The 20247-nt window shown below is 39.9% G+C and overlaps 1 protein-coding gene across 1 annotated transcript in view; it reads left to right on the forward strand.

Annotated features, from left to right (window-relative positions):
• Nucleotides 1–603: 603 nt before the first annotated feature.
• BRD7 (bromodomain containing 7) overlaps nt 604–20247 on the forward strand; it is a 38374-nt gene continuing 18730 nt past the window's right edge. Inside the window, exons 1-5 of the mRNA XM_079723895.1 lie at nt 604–873; nt 1267–1475; nt 13887–14016; nt 14363–14420; nt 17540–17684. Of these exons, the coding sequence (XP_079580021.1) occupies nt 825–873; nt 1267–1475; nt 13887–14016; nt 14363–14420; nt 17540–17684 (591 nt within the window). The 5' untranslated portion in view covers nt 604–824. The remainder of the gene's footprint in view (nt 874–1266; nt 1476–13886; nt 14017–14362; nt 14421–17539; nt 17685–20247) is intronic.

A 20247-nucleotide genomic window follows, 5' to 3' on the forward strand; every position in this document is an offset into this window, starting at 1 on the left:
AACCACTGTTAACAGTTCTTGTGTATCCATCACAGCCTTTTAATCCAGATGACAACATTTATTTCCATAAATGCATCTTACCAAATACACTCTGCTCCATACTTTGTTGATGTTGTTTTAATTAAGGTCTTGGAGGCCTTTACATATCATCAGTTTTCTGTTGTTGTTGTTTTTTAAGTTACAATCCTTCAGTTACCAAGGTGCTGGATTTGCTGGATCTGGCATCCAGCACAGGGTTCAACAAATACTGTTAAAGGGAAGATAGAAGCTAGGGAAAGTGGGATAAAAGGGAGGATTCAGGAAAGGAGGAAGGGTGATGAAAAGAAAAAGGAAGAAAGGAAGGAGGGGGCGAGGAGGAGGGAGGGAGGGAAGGCATCAAGGGAGGGAAGGAAGAGAGAGAGATGAAGAGGAAGGAAGGTAGAGTGACGGAGAAAAAAGTTTCAGAATGGTGGATCCCTCCCTGGCCCCGCCCCCGGGCCGGACTCCGCCCCCGGGCCGCAGGCTGCAGCGCCACCTCCAGCCGCCAGGGGCCGCCACGCGCAGCCGGCCGCTCTCTGCGCGCGCGGCAGGCCCTCTCTCCCGCCTCCGCCGGCCGCTCGCCGACCCGCAGCCGCTCTCGGGCTCCGGCTGGGTCTCGCGCGCTCGGGCGCTGCTGGGTCTCTTCGTGAGAGGCCTCGCGCCTTTCGGCGCACGCCGTACCCCTGCCTCGAGGCGCGGGGTCTCGTGGGCCCCGCTCCCGCCCTCCGCTCGCCTGGCCCGGACCGGAAGCGGCGCCGCACGGCCTGGGCCTGGCGCGGGGGGCGGGCACCGGGGCCCGGTCGGACATGGGCAAGAAGCACAAGAAGCACAAGTCGGACAAACACCTCTACGAGGGTAAGGAGTGGGCCGCGGTGGGGGGCGGCGAGCCCGCGGCGGCTTGGTGGGGTTTTCGTGCCTTCGAGACTACCCTCGAGCGTCCGAGGCGGGCCGGGGGCCACACCTCCCGCAGGCAGGACCGGACCCGCGAAGGGCGCGCGGGCCCGTCTGAGGCGCGCAGACCCCAGGCGAGGGCGGCATTCGAGCCCGGGACCCCCGGCCCGGGCGGGCCTCTTGTTGAGAGGTATGAGGCGGCCCGTCATTCAACAGGTGCTTCGTGGGGCGCCCACTGCGTGCCCAGGGCCGCCTCGGCCTGTGCGCCTCCTTCTCTCCCGTCCAGCGGTCACTCTTCGTTGTGGATACTGCCCCGCGAGGGCCTCCTTTAATTGAAGCCCTTTCCTTTCATTTAAGAGTATGTAGAGAAGCCCTTGAAGCTGGTCCTCAAAGTGGGAGGGAACGAAGTCACCGAGCTCTCCACGGGCAGCTCCGGGCACGACTCCAGCCTCTTAGAAGACAAAAACGACCATGACAAACACAAGGACCGAAAGCGGAAAAAGAGAAAGAAAGGAGAGAAGCAGGTTCCAGGGGAGGAAAAGGGGAGAAAACGGAGACGAATAAAGGTAAAGGTCGTTGCGTTGCTTCAGGTTTGCAGGTGGTACCAGTTTCTGAGGGTTGCCGCCTCCTGCTGTCAACCTTGCTTTATTTTCTTTGTGTCTAGTGAGATGCTGAAACGCTTGTAAAATCGGACTTGCCTTGAGCAGGAGCAGGGCAGAATAGAAACATGAATCATCTGTGAGTTTCAACAACTCTTTCTTTAATTATACTCTTAGTTGTACTCACACATCGGGTGACTGAGCAGCTAGGTCCTGATTTTCAGGAGCTGCTTCGTACCATCTAGGAAAGGTAAAAGTCATGCTCAAGAAAGCCTCGGTGTTCAAGGTTTGTGAAAAATAGTCATTTCAAAAGTAAATGGGGGCTTCCCTGGTGGCGCAGTGGTTGAGAGTCTGCCTGCCGATGCAGGGGACACTGGTTCGTGCCCCGGTCCAGGAGGATCCCACGTGCCGCGGAGCGGCTGGGCCCGTGAGCCATGGCCGCTGAGCCTGCGCGTCCGGAGCCTGTGCTCCACAACGGGAGAGGCCACAGCAGTGAGAGGCCCGCGTACTGCAAAAAAAAAAAAAAAAAAAAAAAGTAAATGGGGGGCTTCCCTGGTGGCGCAGTGGTTGAGAGTCCGCCTGCCGATGCAGGGGACACAGGTTCGTGCCCCGGTCTGGGAAGATCCCACATGCCGCAGAGCGGCTGGGCCCGTGAGCCATGGCCGCTGAGCCTGCGCGTCTGGAGCCTGTGCTCCGCAACGGGAGAGGCCACAACAGTGAGAGGCCCGCGTACCACAAAAAAAAAAAAAAAAAAAAAAAAGTAAGTGGGATCTATTGGGATTCATGTTTTGTTCTGAAATAAATACTACAATGCCAAATACATAATGAACAACTTTCATATTTTAGAACAAAGTTTGAGTCTATTGATGAGATAATTTGATCAGAGACCTTTAAGGGATATGACACCAGTGATAAAAATAAGCATTTTCTTAACCACTTGCAGCTAATAGAAAGTAAAAAAGAAAGTAGCTGCCATCTTTATTTAAATAGTAATAATAATTCACTTTCCTTCCAAGGATGATCACATACATACCTGGAATTGTCCTAGACTTCTTCTGCACTTCCCAAATTTAACCTGTCACGAAGTGACCCATATATGCCTATGATTTTTTCTTTTTTTAAAGAAATTCAAGTAATACAGAAGTGAACAAAATGGAAGGGAAAAATGTTTTGCTCACTCAGGTACCTCATTTAGTCTTCCTCTTCAGAGGTAACCAGTTTTGTTTCGTTTTTTTTAAATTATTTACTATTAGGAGTAAGGTAATTCATGAGTAGGTTTGACATAAATACACTACCACGTGTGAAATAGATAGCTAGTGGGAACCTGCGGTATAGCACAGGGAGCTCACTTCGGTGCTCTGTGATGACCTAGATGGGGGGGAGAGAGGGAGGGAGGACCAAGAGGGAGGGGATATATGTAGACATATAGCTGAGTCACTTTGTTGTACAGCAGAAACTAACACAGCATTGTAAAGCAGTTATACTCCAATTGAAAAAAAATTATATTAAAAAAAATGTCAAGAGTACTACAAGGCTTTTAACATAAAAGCGGTGTCCTGCTCCGTCCTGGAGTTTCACTTCCCAAACTTTTTTTTTCTTTGGATGTTTATCTCCATTTCTAAATGTAGGTTTATATTGCTGTTTACTGATTTATGTGTACATCTTTGACTGACATCATGTTGCAGAAGATGAGAATTTAAATTAGCATCCTTATATTGCTCCACGCCCCCAGTTTCCCTTCCTGCATTCTCCCAGTGTAGATACAGCTCAGTATTCAGTGTTTATTTCTCATTATTGTTCACTGGAGACACGTGGAATATACAAATACAGATCTGATCCTGACCAGTTAATTAATTGCTTTCATTTGTTTAGTTATCATGTACTGATTCTTCCCAAACTTCTAACAGGTTTGTAAAGCCCATCTGATTTCTGTTCTTCACGTGGTCAGACACGTCCCCTTTTTGGGGACATCCATCCTGCAGCCCTCTGTCCCCTCCTGCTCTCATCTGGACTAGTTGTTCTCTAGGCCTCCTTTGCATTCTTTCTGGATCCCATGTCTTCTTCTTGATTTACTCCTTTGTTCTGCTGGAGTCTTAACTCTGCGAACTTCCTAAGAAAGCATTCATAGGAGGTAGATTTTTGTAAGTTTCTTACATGTTTGAAAATCTTTATTCTACTCCCATATACTCTCCTCATGTAGATTGATGGTTTGACTCAGCATGGAACTCCAAACTGGAAAGTATTTTCTCCCAGAATTTTGAAAGCATGGCGTGTTGTTTTCTGACTTCTAGATTTGTTATTGAGAAGTCTGTCGCCTTCTGATTCTTAGTCCTTTGTACATGACCAGTATGTGCTCTCTCAAAATGTTTAGAATCTTCCCCTTTATCTTCAGTGGTCTGTTGCACAATGGATATTCTTGCCTTCAGGTCTGAGATGTTTGCTTGAAGTATTTCTGTGATAGTTTCCTTCCCTCCGTTCTCTCTCTTCTCTCTTTCTAGAACCCCTGCCATTTAGATGTTGGACTTCTGGACTGATTCTCTAATTTTCTTATGTTTTTTTCTCCTCTTTTTCCTCTTTGTTATTTGTGTTCTTCCTTCACAGAGTGTTCCTACACTTTGTCTTCTGGCTCTGCTCTTGAATTTTATTTCAGACCTTGTACTTTGAACTTCCAAGAACTTTTTCATGTTTTCTAACTGTTCTTGTTTTAATAACATCCTGTTCTTGTTTTTACATGCAGGATCTTTTTATTTCTCTGAAATATTAATTGATGAGTTTTTTTGATATTTTTCTTTTAATTTTTTTTTTTTTTTTTTGCTCCTTGCACTGTCTCTTATTTCTCCTCAAGTTCTTCATTTTATTTGGTCTCTTCCTTTTGTGTTAAAAGCATCATTTAGTTATCTATCGAGCGTTTGTAATCTATTTGTATTTAAATGTGAAGCACAAAAAGGCTGATTATATGCTTTTTGCCTCGACAAAGTTTGTCAGCTGATGGACTTCACTGTGGGCATCACTAAACAGAGACCTGATCATTTTGGTTGGGAGCCGCCAAAGTTTTGTGCTTTTCCAGGTTTCTGGGGTTAGAACTTTTCTCAGAGGTGTCTCCCTCCTTGCATGCAGGAGGTATCTTGCTTTCTCTGATCTGCAGACTCCTCCACTTGCCTTTCATCTCCCAAGTGTGTAGATATCTTTCACCCACTGTCATCTCTTCTGTACTCTTTTTTACCGCCATCATCTCGTTTAACTGGAAGTTGAGGTAACCCCTTTTAACCACTCCTGGTTTTAGTTCTGGCAGTTACTACCATTATGCCAGCTGATATACTCGTACTCCTCATTTCTTGTTTTATCAATTATCTCATCTTTTTATTAACTACATTATATTTGGTTATATTGCTGTACCATATTTTATTTTATATAACTTTTGAATGTTACAAATAATGCTGCATTGAACCTCATTGTTCACATCGCTTTGTACACTTTTATAAGGATATCTTCAGGATAGGTTCCTGGAAGTCTCCCCCTCTGCCCTTTCTTGACAGTGGCTCTAAGTATCATTAGCCACCTATATATTTTTATTTCATTGCAAATTAACATGTTTTCACATCCACAGTTTCATTTGGAAATAACACCCAAAGTAGGGCAGGGAGGTGGATGATTTCCATTGTACAGAAGGTAAAGTGGAAACTCAGAATTGAAGTGAATTTGCCCAAGGTCCCACTTCCCCAGGACTCAGGGCTAGGGACTGTGGGATACTTCTGGGGTGTCACTGGTTCTGTAGAGCCTGTTTGGGTTATCCCTTTTTCCAGGCTGGACTGGGGAGGGGGAAGAGGGGTTCCTTTGCTAGGGAGACTTCAGAAGGACACTGTTCTCTGAGCTGTACTCTGGATCTCCAGGGAGTTTTAGGAACAGCAGTTGCTTCTGGTCTTTGCTTGGGGAAGGTCAGCCATGTGACACCTGTGGGCCTGAAAGGGGCTAGAGTATGTGTGGTTCTGAGGGACTGGTGACTCTTCTGTCAGTTCATGTAGCGGGAAGGGGGAAGGGCACAAGAAGAAGATAAAACATGCCGTTTCCCTTTTAAAGTGTTTTTCTAAAAGGCATTCATAACTTCTGCTTACATTTCATTAGCCAGAACTTAATCACTTAGCCACCCTTGCTGCTAGGGAGGCTGGGAGATGTCTTTTAGTTTAGGGAAGGGGTTGGGGGCAGTATATCCTAATAAAAATCAGGAATCTTTTACTTAGGAAAATAAGGAGAAGATAAAGTTTGGGGGAAGCACAGACGTTTACAACACAAAACCCTGTAATTTCTCAAAGATGTCATATAAAGTTAAGTAATATTCTTCTTTTGAGTAGGAAGGCTCTGATTATACTAGTTTAAAATGCCCCAACAGATAGGATCAGTATTGTTTCTCCCTGTAGAGCAGTGGTATTTAATACCAACCACAGCATTAAGAGCACACCATGCGTTAGTGTTTTTTTTTTTTTTTTGGCGGGGGGTGGGGTGTTGTTTTTTGTTTTTTTAAGATTTTTTTGATGTGGACCATTTTTTAACGTCTTTATTGAATTTTTTACAATATTGCTTCTGTTTTATGTTTTGGTTTTTTGGCCACGAGGCATGTGGGATCTTAGCTCCCTGACCAGGGATCGAACCCGTACGCCCTGCATTGGAAGGCGATGTCTTAACCACTGGACTGCCGGGGAAGTCCCCATGCTTTAGTTTTAATCAGACCATAATCTGCACAACACCGAAGTGTGTTGGCTTTTTTTTTTCCTTAAACATTTGAATGCCAAGCAGTTGGCAGAGAATTTGCCTGCTGGCGTAACTCTAGTCTTTAGAAATCAGAGTGCAGTGATGTTAACACTATAGTCAACATGGGGTCAACTGTATATTCTGAGCTATTACTGTAGAATAGTAGAAATATTCTTTTCATATCATACTATTAAACATAAAGGATCATATGTATAAAGCCATGAGTATTATACTTTATGGGCTACTTCAGATATTTTCAAAGGTAACCTGACAACCCACTTTTCATTTATATGCTGACTTGAGAAGCTGATCCCTGAACAGAATGGTACATTACTGCAGAAGTAAGGAAGCTTGCACACCGTGTGGAGAACTAAGAACAATAGCATGAAAGTGGGCAGATGTGAGGGTGTGTACAAGGGACATAAAGTAGTTCTCTTTTTGAAGCACAGAATACGTGAAGAGGAGTATGGGATAAGATCTGAGAGGCAGTTGAGATGTCAGAGTAGGGAGTTTGAACTTGAATATGTAAGCAGTAGAGTCAAAAACTTTCTGAGTGGAAGAATAATAAAAAGTTGAGCCTTAGTAACGGTAATCTGTTAACAGTATCTAGCAGATATTGAAGAGAGTAGAGACTGGGTGTAAGGAAACCTACTTAGAAGGCTTTTCATTGAAATAGCTCAGATGAGAGGTCTAAGTTCTTTCATTGAAACTCAAACCTGTTCTTCAGAAAAGCATAATCCTAACCTGAATTCTGTCTTAACAACTTTGCGAGTCAGCTTCAGGTTTAGATGCTCAAAGAAGTTAGGCTAGTCCCGTTACTAGGGATGTTATCAGAATAAAATGACAGGTGTTTTTCTTTAAATTTTTTAAAATCATGAGCATTAAATATATAGGATATTATTCACAATGCTAGAGTTAAGTAAAATTTTGTTTTATTTTTTATTGATGTAACATTAGTTTATAACATTATATCAGTTTCATGTGTACAGCATTATATTTCTACTTTTGTATACAGTACAGCACGCCCACCACCAAAAATTAGTTTCCATCCATCACCATACAGTTGATTCCTTTTACCCATTTCACCCTCCCCCTGCTTCCCCTCTGGTAACCACTACTCTGTGCTTTGTATCCATGTGTTCAGGGGTTTTTTGTTTGATTTGTTCATTTATTTTGTTTTCTTGTTTGTTTTTTATATTCCACATATGGGTGGCATCATAACAATATTTGTCTTTCTCCGTCTGACTTGTTTGACTTAGCATAATATCCTCAAGTTCCGTCCATGTTGTTGCAAATGGCAAGATTTCGTCTTTTTTTATGGCTGAGTAATATTTCATCGTGTACGTATACATATGTATATATACGCACACACACGTGTGTGTGTATATATGCATCTTTTTTTTCCATTCATCCATTGATAGGCACTCAGATTGTTTCCATATCTTGGCTATTATAAATAATGCTGCACTGAACATAGGAGTGCCTATATCTTCAAATTAAGTACAACTTTAAAATTTTTTATTTATTTACTTTTTTCGGCCGCGCCGGGCGGCATGTGGAATGTGGGATCTTAGTTCCCCGACCAGGGATAGAGCCCGCGTCCCCTACAGTGGAAGTGTGGTGTCTTAACCACTGGACACCAGAGAAGTCCCAATGTAAGTAAGACTTTTAATGAAAATTTAAAACTTATTCATATACAATAAATTCCCATTTTTATTAAACACTATACTAGGTCCCAAGGGGCATACATACTCATAAAAACTAACATTTGAGTGTTTACTATATGCTAGGCATTGTTCTGACTTCTTTATATTTACTATTTTAATACTTAATAGCTTTATGGGGTAGGTACTATTAGTATCTCATTTTGTTGCTGAGTTAACTGTAAAGTAGCTTATAACTAAAGAGGAGAAATGAATGACTGTAATTGTTGAGCAAAGTGTGTATTCTCTCAAAACACAATGCATTGACTTCTTTCGTATGAATCTGCCACACCCAAGGTCTCAGGGCTGCTATGGCTTATTTGGGCTAGCAGAAAATCCTCCCCGCTTTTTCCCATTCTGCTGTTCCCTCCTGAGGTGGTCCTCTTTCTTTCTTTCTTTCTTTTTTTTAATAAATTTATTTATTTATTTTTTTGGCTGCATTGGGTCTTCGTTGCTACCCGCGGGCTTTCTCTAGTTGCAGCAAGCAGGGGCTACTCTTCGTTGTGGTGCGCAGGCTTCTCATTGCAGTGGCTTCTCTTGTTGCTGGCACAGCTCTAGGCGCACGGGCTTCAGTAGTTGTGGCTTGCAGGCTCTAGAGCGTAGGCTCAGTAGCTGTGGCGCACGGGCTTAGTTGCTCCGTGGCATGTGGGATCTTCCTGGACCAGGGCTCGAACCCGTGTCCTCTGCCTTGACGGGCGGATTCTCAACCACTGCACCACCAGGGAAGCCCCCTGAGGTGGTCCTCTTAATCACAGAAGATCTTCCCAGAGAAGAAAGGACACTGACTAAGGGCATAAGAGTAGTGTTGGTCCTCTGATAGAAGGATTATTTATTTGTTTGTTTATTCAACAAATATCTACCAGAAACCTGTGATGCACTGGACTCAAATGATAAATAAAATACAGTTCCTACTCTGCAGGAGCTCCAAGTTAGGCTGGGAAATCAGACCCAAAAGGATAAATAAACTTTATGGCCTGGTAAATTCTAATAGAGGTATGAATAAAGTGTTCTGGGAGTCCAGAGGAAAGTGTTTCTCATTATGCCTTGGGGAAGTAGGGGAAAGCATCATAGAGGTAAGAGATAAATTATGTGGCAGATGCAGTTCTCAACCGAGGGCCAAAGATGAGGTGTAGCTTCAAAGTAATAAAACTGATTTTTTCAGTTGAATTCTAAAATCAGCTGTTAAAACAAAGCAAAGTTCTGAAATTGTTTTGTACACTGGAAGCATTATTTGCATATAGACATAGATATCTATGTATATATATCTCTCCTACAAAAGTAACCAATCTGAAGGATAGTACCTAGAACTTCAGCTGTTACTTCTCATGCTTTCACGTTACCATTTCACACTGTCTCTTGTGATTAATTAATTCTACAAATATTATGTATTAGGCATTATTGAGCTTGGGGGTACAGAGCTGAATAAGACTTGGGCCTCTGCCCACCAAGAACTCCAGAAAGAGGCAAATGTGTCTATGACATGCAATGAGTGTTATAATATTAATAATATGAGCAAAGATTTACTTCAGAGGTGTTATGAATTAATAAAATAACTTGCCATTGAGTCATGGATAAATTAGAATCTAGTCTGACATAAATGCAATGTGTTTGTAGTTATGGAAATAGCCACTGGTTTTCTCTCCTGCCTCAGACCTTCATACACACAGGATATTTACTCTCCCCGGAATTCTGTTCCCACCCCCAACCTGGCTAAATTTTCTCTCCTTCAGATGTTACTTCTTCATAGAAGCCTTCCCATACTTCTCCAGTCTAAATTAGATTCACCCAACAGTTATTCTCTCCTTGAAATCTGTTTGGGTTTCTTTTACTAAGTTGTTTGATGTCTGTGGCTTTTTACACTGTTGGCTTCCTAAGGGCGGGGCTGTGTTTGTTTATCCACCAGTAAATATCCACACAGCAGAACCTCATTTATTTATTGAATGCATGAATGAATGAGTATTCACCATGTGCTAGGTAGGCACTGTGCTAAACATTCACATACACTATCTTATTTAATCCTCAAAACACTCTTCTGAGGTAGGTATTGTTGTGTCTATTTTAGGGATGAGGAAATTAGTCCCCCCACAAAAATTATGTAGTTGATCCATGATCTCATAGCTAATAAGTGGCAAAGCCGGAATTTGAACCCATTTTATAAACTGAAATTATAAACCCTCCTACCTGAAGTTAAATGGCTTTAGTATTTTTGTTCAGTTTTCTCTATGTAATTAGAAAAATAAACCGCTCTTAACCAGAACTGTGTTAACTTCCGGTTTTACGTATCTATTACTTTTAGTAAGTGACGTTAACAGTAGGGTTCTATAGTATTTTGGAATCATAAAAAAAAAAATTGGAAGGTAGGAATCAGAATGTTAGGTGGAGAGAGAACTATAGAGATCAAAGCCTCTTGTTTTACAGGTGAAACTGAGACTAAAACAGTGGAATAACTTGTTCAGGTTTACATTCTGGTAAATTAGAAGCTAGATCTCCTAATTTCTAGTCTGGCAATAACATGTTACAATATCTCCTTTCACTTTAGGGTAGTTTCCAAGTATATGTTTTTTATATTCTTTTTTTCTTTTGGACTCTGGCCCAGAAGGCAGTGTTCTTTTGCCATACCAAATAGTAAAGTGGTCACTGTAGACCAGTCTAACTAGATAAAGTTACCAGATAGGGGTAGTTCAGAGACATTATACCTTCCTTTGGTACTTTTTCAGCTTTTCTGTTCCATGGTCATTTCACCATCTCATAAACTCTAAAATAAGAATCAACAGTTGAATCTATCTTGCAGGTGATAAAGAGGCCTAGTGAGAGTAAATGAGTGCCTAAGAAGGTCAGAGTGTGTTAAGGATGAAGCTAGAGCAAGAACTTGAGCCTCTAGACCATGTGTCAGCAAACTAGAGCCAACACCACCTGATTCTGTAAATAGTTTTATTAGAACATAGCCACACCCATTCATTTACATATTGTCTGTGGCTACTTTCTTGCTATACCAGCAAAGTTAGTAGTTGCGACAGACATTATGGACCACAGAGCATAAATTATGCTCCCTGGCCGTTCACCAAAAAAAAAGTTTGCCAACCCCTACTCCAGCCTTCTTGTACTATGGCCTTAGTTCTTTCCACCTAGGAGAGTGCTTACTGCCTTTCAGGCTGTCCTCTATCCACAATTTACGTTTAATAGGAAGAGTTCTTGTCTCTGAGGGTCTTTTTTCCATTGAACAGTTGTTGTTCTAAACCTGCCAACCTATAAAAGATTTATACTAGTTTTTCTGGGGAAAAGATACAGAATTTTCCTGAGTCAAAAATTGCTGCTCCAAAATATGAGGCCATAAAAAAGACAGCAGTCAACTTAATGGAAACTGACATCAAGTGCACAATGAGTACAGTTTATAACATTGTTCTCTGGAGCTTCAGTCAGTCATATATTCTGTATTAGATGCTTTGGACTCTGAGAATAGAATGTGAAGTTCTGTATCAGTGATACTCAAAGTGTGATCACTGCACCGGCAACACTCACATAGCCTAGAAACTTGTTAGTAATGCAGATTCACAGGCTCTACTCTAGACCTACTGGATCCGTGATGGGGACAGGGCCTAGTCATTGGTGTTTTAACAAGACCTTCAGGTGATTCTGATGCACACTGAAGCTTGAGAACCATAATGAGACCTCAGAGTTTGCATTTCTAGCAATTTCCCAGATGATGCTGATGTTGCTGGTCTGGGAACCACACTTTGAGAACCACTGCTCTAGATACCAGAACAAGAAATTTGGACATGGGCCAAGAAAATTAAGATCCTATTGAGAATCTTGAGCATAAAATAGACATCTTTGGACAATTTTACTATAAAATTTAATTTTTTAAATTCAAAGAACAGAGAATTAAAAAAACAAAAAGCAACTACCACCTGGATACCAACCATTCAGCTTTAACAAATCATAACATTTTGCCTTTTGCTCGTATTTTTGGGTTTTGGTTTTTTTAAGAAATTAGAGTACAGACACAGATGAAACTTTCTGTGTACCCTCCCAGAATCCATTCCTCTTCCTCATTCCCTACAGAGGACCATGAATTTGGTGTGCATCACATGAAAACTTGTTTTTATAATTTTACTCCTTCTGCATACGTTTGTAAAATACACTAATATATTTTCAAAACTTGCATAACTGATCTTGTAATAATTCTCAACTTTTTCCTCCAGAAATTATGTTTCTGAATATAATACATGCTGATACAGTGTAACTTTAGACTATTAATTTTACCTGCTATGTAAATATGCCATAATTTATTAATCCATTTTCCTTTTAGTAGGTTGTTCCTAACTTTTTACTATTTCAGAGTCCTGTAATAAACTTGCACATGTCTACATGTACACTTGTGAAAGGAAGTTTCTCTAGGGTATATGCCCAGGAGTAGAATAGCTGAGAAGTAGGATAAAGGTAGCTTCAGCTTCATTAGATTTTGTTTATTGTTCTCCTAATGGTTGTACCTATTTACTCACCCATCTGCAAGGTATGAGAGCCCCATTTCTCCACATTTGCATCAAAACTTGACATTTTTAGACATTTTAATTTTTACCAATCATAGAGATGTGAAATGCCTTCCAGTTTTTAAATTCATAATTCCCAGAGTTCCAGGAAGCCTGAAGCTAGTTTTCATGTTTCTTAACATTTCCAGTTTTTTTTTCTGGGAATTACTTATGATACCCTTTACCCATTTTCTATTGGGTTATTTACCTTTTTACATGAATCTGTAGGTGCTCTTTATGTAATCTTTGCTAATACTTTTTTTTTTTTTTTTTTTTTGCGGTACGCAGGCCTCTCACTGTTGTGGCCTCTTCCGTTGCGGAGCACAGGCTCCGGATGCTCAGGCTCAGCGGCCATGGCTCACGGGCCTAGCCGCTTCACGGCATGTAGGATCTTCCCAGACCGGGGCACGAACCCGTGTCCCCTGCATCGGCAGGCAGACTCTCAACCACTGCACCACCAGGGAAGCCCTTTGCTAATACTTTGAGTTATTTGTGTTTCTCAGTCAATAGGCTAGTCTTTTAGCTTTATAGGTAAGAAAATCCCTCCTCTTGAGTCATAAAGATTCTTTTACTTTATCACAAGTTTTAAAATTAAGTCTTTAATTTATCTGAAATTTACTTTTGCATGTGGTATGAGGTGGGGATCTAATTTCATATTCTTTTTAAATGTAGATAAACAGTTGTCCCAGCACTACCCTTTTGTCATTGATGTATAATGCCAATCTGTGATATATCAAGACTTTTCTATGTGCATGGGTCTGTTTCTGGGCTCTATGATACATTCTATAGGTCCATTTGTGCCTGTGTCAGACCCACATTGTCTTAATTATCACTTTATACAAATACTTAATATCTGCTAAGACATTTTATTGTGACCTTTTTCAAAACTGTTCTGACTGTTCTTGATTATTCACTCTTCAAGATAGATTATACAATTGGCTTATCAAATTTCATGAAAAATCCTGTCTTACAATTTTGATAGGCATTTCATTTTATTTATAGATTACTTTGGAGCAAATTGACTATCTTTCAGTTCATGAACATGGTATATCTCCTTTTTTCAGATCTTCCACAGTGGCCTTTCAGTAATGTTTCATAATTTTTCCTAAAAGGTATTGGTCATCTTCTATTAGATTTACTCCTAGGTATATTATCTTGCTTTTGTGAATAGTATTATTTTTCTAATTGGTTATTTCTACCATATAGAAGCACTTTTTTCCCCCCTTTATGAACATTATTATTCTCTCATTTTCCAGTAGATGGCAGTAAAATACATTAAGATTTCATTATTAATAATCTTTTCAGTGGTGTCTTCATTTTTTCCACTGAAATTAAAATGATTTGTTTTAGCGGTATTGATTCTGGAGTATTTCTAAATTATCTCCCTTTGTTCCATTTAGGAAGATAAAAAGAAGCGAGATCGGGACCGCGTGGACAACGAGGCAGAAAAAGACCTCCAGTGTCAGGCCCCTGTAGGATTAGACTTGCCTCCTGAGAAGCCTCTTGCAAGCTCTTTAGCCAAACAAGAAGGTTGGAATAAATCTGAATTAACTGTCCTGAATGAGGAGGCTGAAATTATTTTAAAGATGGTAGCCAGGGAAAGTGACTGGGTTTTTAGCTTTTAAGTTAAAGTTTAAAAGCTGTTCAATTAAAAATTTTTTTAAGTTTTCTTATTTATATCACTGCTTAAGAGCTTTAAATTAGCTTCAGTTTTGAACTTGATATTCTCATACTTCACCATATTTGAAAGATAAATGGAATTTCTCTGAGATATTTAATGATGGGTATGAGATAAGTCATATATAGAAAGAAAATAAGCTAAACAATACTCTCTAGAATCTTCCTTTTTAAAACACTCTTTTCCTTTCTTCTTTAGAAGTAGAACAGACACCGCTTCAAGAAGCTTTGAATCAACTGATGAGACAACTGCAGAGGTGAATGTTTTTTCCAACATTTTTATAACATGGAAATTGAAATGGGAAATACAGGATCAAAACCACGTCTTTTTATTATTATTATTTGTTAAAGCCATATTTTATGGCCTGTATCCAAATGTACTTGATTTTAAAGTGGATGATAAATATTTTGCCTGGCAATAGAAGTACTCCAAGAGGCTGACTTCTAGACGTTCTCATTTGGTTTATTTTAAATGGCAGCTTGAAGAGTGTTACTTAATACTCTTAATGGCAAATTTCTCCTTAATCTAAAGTAACTTCTGATGTTAAAGCTTTAAACCAGGATTAAACAATATAGATACTTCCATTTGCTAATACATAAACACACCTTCTGTATGTTTGTGCAGTGCTTATCACTGCTGTGAATATTCAACAATTACCAAGTCTGGGAGAAGAGACAAAATGCCATAAATAAGATTTGTGACCCTCTCTTAAATGCAGAAATTTGTTCTAAAAATTACAATATCTTGGTAACGCTAATGTTAAGTTCTTAGAAAAGAATAACATGATCTTCATCAAAATATTTATTTTGATACCCGTCTTTACTCAGAATTTGAATTCTCAGCTCAAAGACATTTACATTATTGGCAGAGGATTCATGGGTATAGGGCATGCATTCTAACAGTGAGCTTTCTTCTTACCATGTTGGCCTTATATGTCAACCCCAGAACATATCATAAATAATTTTTTAAGGTAAAGCCTCTAGTGCTATCTGTATTCAACACCTATTCAGCTTTGCAGTGAAAATCAGAAATTAGTGGCCTCTCTTCCTTTTTGGTGTTACAGAACAATTGAGATATTTACATCTTAAGTCTTTACACTTGAGTAAATCATTCATTACTTGTCCCAAAGGAGTGAACAGGTAAGTATTAAGCATTCCAACTCAATTAGAATGTATGACTATAAAGCATTTTGGCTACCTTTTAATTTTGTTTCTTACAATGTAAGACCGGCATGTAGGGTAACGACGTCTCCTTAAAAGAAATCTACTTATCAGGGTCTCTCTTAGTCTAAGGATGTTCACATTGCTCAGAACATTTTGGGAATTAGAACCCAGAGCCACATTTTTTTGGAATAGCCTTAATGATTCTTCATCCTTGAGGCTCAGCGCAAATGCTGGTAAAGAATATAATTGCCCAAGTTTAATAATAGCATTTTTGGTCAAACCAAGTGGGACTCTATATTAAAATGACTGATTTTAGGAGGTGTAGATAATTTGCTCTGAAGAGGCCTTCCAGAGATGCTTCATGGTGTTATTCACAGTAGCTTTCATGGATATATGCATTTGGATGTATAAATTCCAGACTGGACTTTTTTGCTTATTCTCGGTACTTTTTAATCTCACTGCTTAGGCGTCCTGCTGGGAAGAACAAAGGCAGATTCACACACACCTAAATTCAGATTCCATCTCTGTATTTTATCAGATTTATGACCTAGAACAAATCATTTGACCTCTCAGCCTCAGTATTCTCATCTCTAAGTGAGGATACCACCTCCTTGATGGCTTTTGTGAGGATTAGATATAAAATACCTCAATTCCCTACCGCTGGCCCTGGCATGTGGTAAATACATTTTTTAAATTGCTGCTATTCTTATTTTTAAATAATAATAAATATATTTATTTAATAATTAACCATTTTTATTGATGTGATTATTTGGAGTAAGAAAGCTTTGATATGCCAGATTTCCAGAGGAAAATAACAGTCTAATGAACTAATCTTATAGAGCAGTGGTTCTCAGCCCTGTCTATCCTGGAAATAGCAAAATTCAACCCTAGAAAAACCATTGCCTGGACCACCCTCTTTTTTTTTTTTTTTTGCGGTACGCGGGCCTCTCACTGTTGTGGCCTCTCCTGTTGCGGAGCACAGGCTCCGGACGCCGCAGGCTCAGCGTCCATGGCTCACGGGCCTAGTCACTCCGCGGCATGTGGGATCTTCCCGGACCAGGGCACGAACCCGTGTCCCCTGCATCGGCAGGCGGACTCTCAACCACTGCGCCACCAGGGAAGCCCTGGACCACCCTCTTATAAGAGATTCTCATGTAGTGGGTCTAGGGTAAGCCTCCCACCCCAATGGAATTTTTTTAAAGCTCCTCTAATGATTCTCATGCACAGCCAGAGTTAAGAACCTATGATGGAAAGCACTGGGTCTCAAGTTTGTGGGTATTATTAGGACCTTTTTAATGTCAGTTTTTTGAGGACCGCCCCCACACACACACAATAGAAATTGTATCCATTGATTAAGAAAATATATATAGTCATCCCTTGGTATCCAGAGGGGATTGATTCCAGGAGCCGCCGTAGATACCAGAATCCAAGGATGCTCAGGTCCCTTATATAAAATGACAGCAGTCCAGTGAATACAGTCAGCCCTCCATATCCACATTGAGAAACCCACGGATACAGAGGGCTAGCTGTACTCATGAGGAAGCAACAGCTCTGTGGCCCAAGAGTCCAAGCCTAATTAGAAACCAATATGGAAGATTGCAGGTGTGCATTCATTGTTATTATTTCTGCTTTTTCCTCTATGATTGATAAAAATACATAGTACTGGGGCTTCCCTGGTGGCGCAGTGGTTGAGAGTCCGCCTGCCGATGCAGGGGACACGGGTTCGTACCCCGGTCCGGGAAGATCCCACATGCCGCAGAGCGGCTGGGCTCGTGAGCCATGGCCGCTGAGCCTGCACATCCGGAGCCTGTGCTCCGCAACGGGAGAGGCCACAGCAGTGAGAGGCCTGCGTACCGCAAAAAAAAAAAAAAAAAAAAAAAAATACATAGTACTAATCTTCCAGAGTACAAGATATTGGTTAGTTAATCTAGATTTCTTATTTTGTTTCATCTTTCCCTGTGTTGGAGATGCTATGAATTAATTAAGCTGCATATTTTAAAAGATTCTCTGTCTTAAGGGTACAATTTGTATGTAAAGCATCTTAACCTTGTTAAATAGTTATTAGTCTTTAAAATCGTTACTTCAGTTTTCAGTGAAAAACATATTAGCCTACTACAAATTCTACATCTGAAGGGTTTCCTCTTACTCATGCTCCTTGACCAGTAGATTTGTTTGTGGTAGAAATAAAATTGCCTTTTTCCTGTCTTCACAGGAAAGACCCAAGTGCTTTCTTTTCATTTCCTGTGACTGATTTTATTGCTCCCGGCTACTCCATGATCATTAAACACCCAATGGATTTTAGTACCATGAAAGAAAAGATCAAGAACAATGATTACCAGTCCATAGAAGAACTAAAGGTAACTCTAGTTACTTACCTCGTGTTGGAGAAATAGACTGAGCTATGCTACAAAGTAACATATCTATCCAATTGAGAGTCAAACTTTCGGATCCTGTATGTACAAAATCCTGGCAGAAATCTGCATGTCTGGTATTCAGAATCTTTCTCAAGTTTATTTTAATACCTAAAATCTGTATTTTTTTGTCTTAGAAAACATCTTTGAGCTTGGTGATAAAAAACCTGACAAAATAAGCCATCTGCTGTCTTTTATTATTTTGTGGGTTTTGGTAAAATTTTGAATTTCATGTGTTCTATAAAATATTTTCTCAACCTTTAAAATGAAAAGATATTTGATTTTTAATTTCACATCAATGCAGGTAAAATTGATATATTTTTTAATTGAAGTATAGTTGATTAACAATATTGTATTAGTTTCAGGTGTACAGCAAAGTGCTTCAGTTATATATTTTTTCAGATTATTTTCCATTATAGGTTATTAACAAGATATTGAATAGTCAGTATTTTAATGGAAGTTGATTTAGAGTAGTTTCTTTTTCTATTTCTAGACATCTTCCTAATAGAGAATAAATTGGCTTGTCTAGAAATACTAAACAGAAGTTTAATTACATTTTCTTGGGGCTTCCCTGGTGGCGCAGTGGCTAAGAATCTGCCTGCCAGTTCAGGAGACACGGGTTCGAGCCCTGGTCCAGGAAGATCCCACGTGCCGCAGAGCAGCTAAGCCTGTGAGCCACAACTACTGAGCCTGTGCTCTAGACCCCACAAGCCACGACCACTGAGCCCGTGTGCCACAACTACTGAAACTTACACGCCTAGAGCCTATGGTCCACAACAAGAGAAGCTGCCGCAACAAAGAGTAGCCCCCGCTCGCCACAACTAGAGGGAGCCCACGTGCAGCAATGAAGACCCAAAGCAGCCAAAAATAAAAATAAATAAATAAGAAGTTTAATTACATTTTTCTAGTTTGATGCAAGTCAGTTGCTCCCTGCGTTCACTTCAGCTATACTTGTTTCGCATATTTTCTTCAACTTTAAGAAGAAAGAAATTTATAAATTACAAGTAAAGAACCTACAAGTTACCAGAACCTACAGGCTACTGAGATGATACATATGCCTAATATTATAGTTGAAGTTTTTTCCATCTTTAAATAGCCTTGGTATATATGTTGGTTTCAGAATTACACTTTACATTTTAGTCATCCGAAGAAAAGGAACCATGTGTTTTCCTTTTTAATTTGCTCTGTACCAAACCATTACGAACTTAACTGGTTTAGATAATATCTATTGTATCTTTGTTTTTTCTGGTTGAACATTGTAGTGTTCACCTGACCTAAGGGCTAGACCCTCATCAGTTACAGAAGGAAAAAACTTGGTCTCTTTTTTTTTCATCCACATTGATCAGCTGAAATTTATAACACTAGCATTTAGTTCTGTCTTTACTATCAACTTGAATGTATAGATAATATTTCACTCTGAAAAACCTGAATTGTATTCTCTTGTATTCAAAGAAATGGAAACTTTTCTCAACTTTTCATCTGGTGAAAATTAGGCGAGAACTGTTTATTTCAGCATATTTTGGACCTTATATATTGCTTAATGGAAAATTTTTCACAGTTTTTTTTCCTTTTTGTGAATAGTTTTCCTTGGATCTTTCCCTTATGATGACATGAGGGAGTAGAAGTATGCCCCCTAAGTGTTTTTGAGCAAATGGTCAAGATTTATCATAATTGAAGTGAACAAGTGTTTTTTAACTTTTTGGAGTTTCCTACATTACTACACTTTTTTCTCAGGAAAATTCAATAGCCCAATGTAGTATTTATTAGCTTATCCAGCTCATTAGGCTGTTCAAGGTTTTTTTTTATTATTACATGAAAAGTATGCAGAAAGGTCATTCAGCTTTATGAAGGATGAAGTGCCATTACACAAAAGTCCGTTAAAGCCTAGCACGTGGCAGTTAAGATTCATGGAATCTACAAATTGCCTTAACAGATCAGACCTGTAATCAGAATAGTCCAGTACTCTCTTGCCAGTTATAGACCAATGGTCATTTAGTGTAATAGTCATCTAGTGTCTCCCCTCATTTGCTTCTCCTACCCCCAAATAAATATTTAATAGTTCTTAATGGAATGGGAGCTTTTCAGAATATCTGTAACAAGGGTTCTTAACCTGGGGTCCTTTGGGTAGCCATGGATGAGCCTTTAGGGGGACCAGGAACCTTATAAAATGACATGAAAATTTTGTGTTCACCTTTGTATTACATGTGTGTGCTTGAAGAGTGGATCCATAGCTTTCATCAGATCCTTAGGGATCCAGGACCTAGCAAAATCCTAACTGATTAGAGACTTGGCCAAGAACTGAGGATCCACATATACTTCGTTTCATCTCCTTTAAATTTAATATCAAATTTATTGTGACCCTTGAACAGTCTTCTCATATGCTTTTAAATAATATTCAGTCTACCTATCTTCATTACATTACGTGTTCTAAGCTGTCATCACTAATTATTAAATAATGGGGCTTGAATGTTTCGTTTTAAATTCGGAGGAGGAGTTTGGGGCTCAGATT

Source organism: Hyperoodon ampullatus (assembly GCF_949752795.1).
Source record: "Hyperoodon ampullatus genome assembly, chromosome: 18".
Classification (NCBI taxonomy): domain Eukaryota; kingdom Metazoa; phylum Chordata; class Mammalia; order Artiodactyla; family Ziphiidae; genus Hyperoodon; species Hyperoodon ampullatus.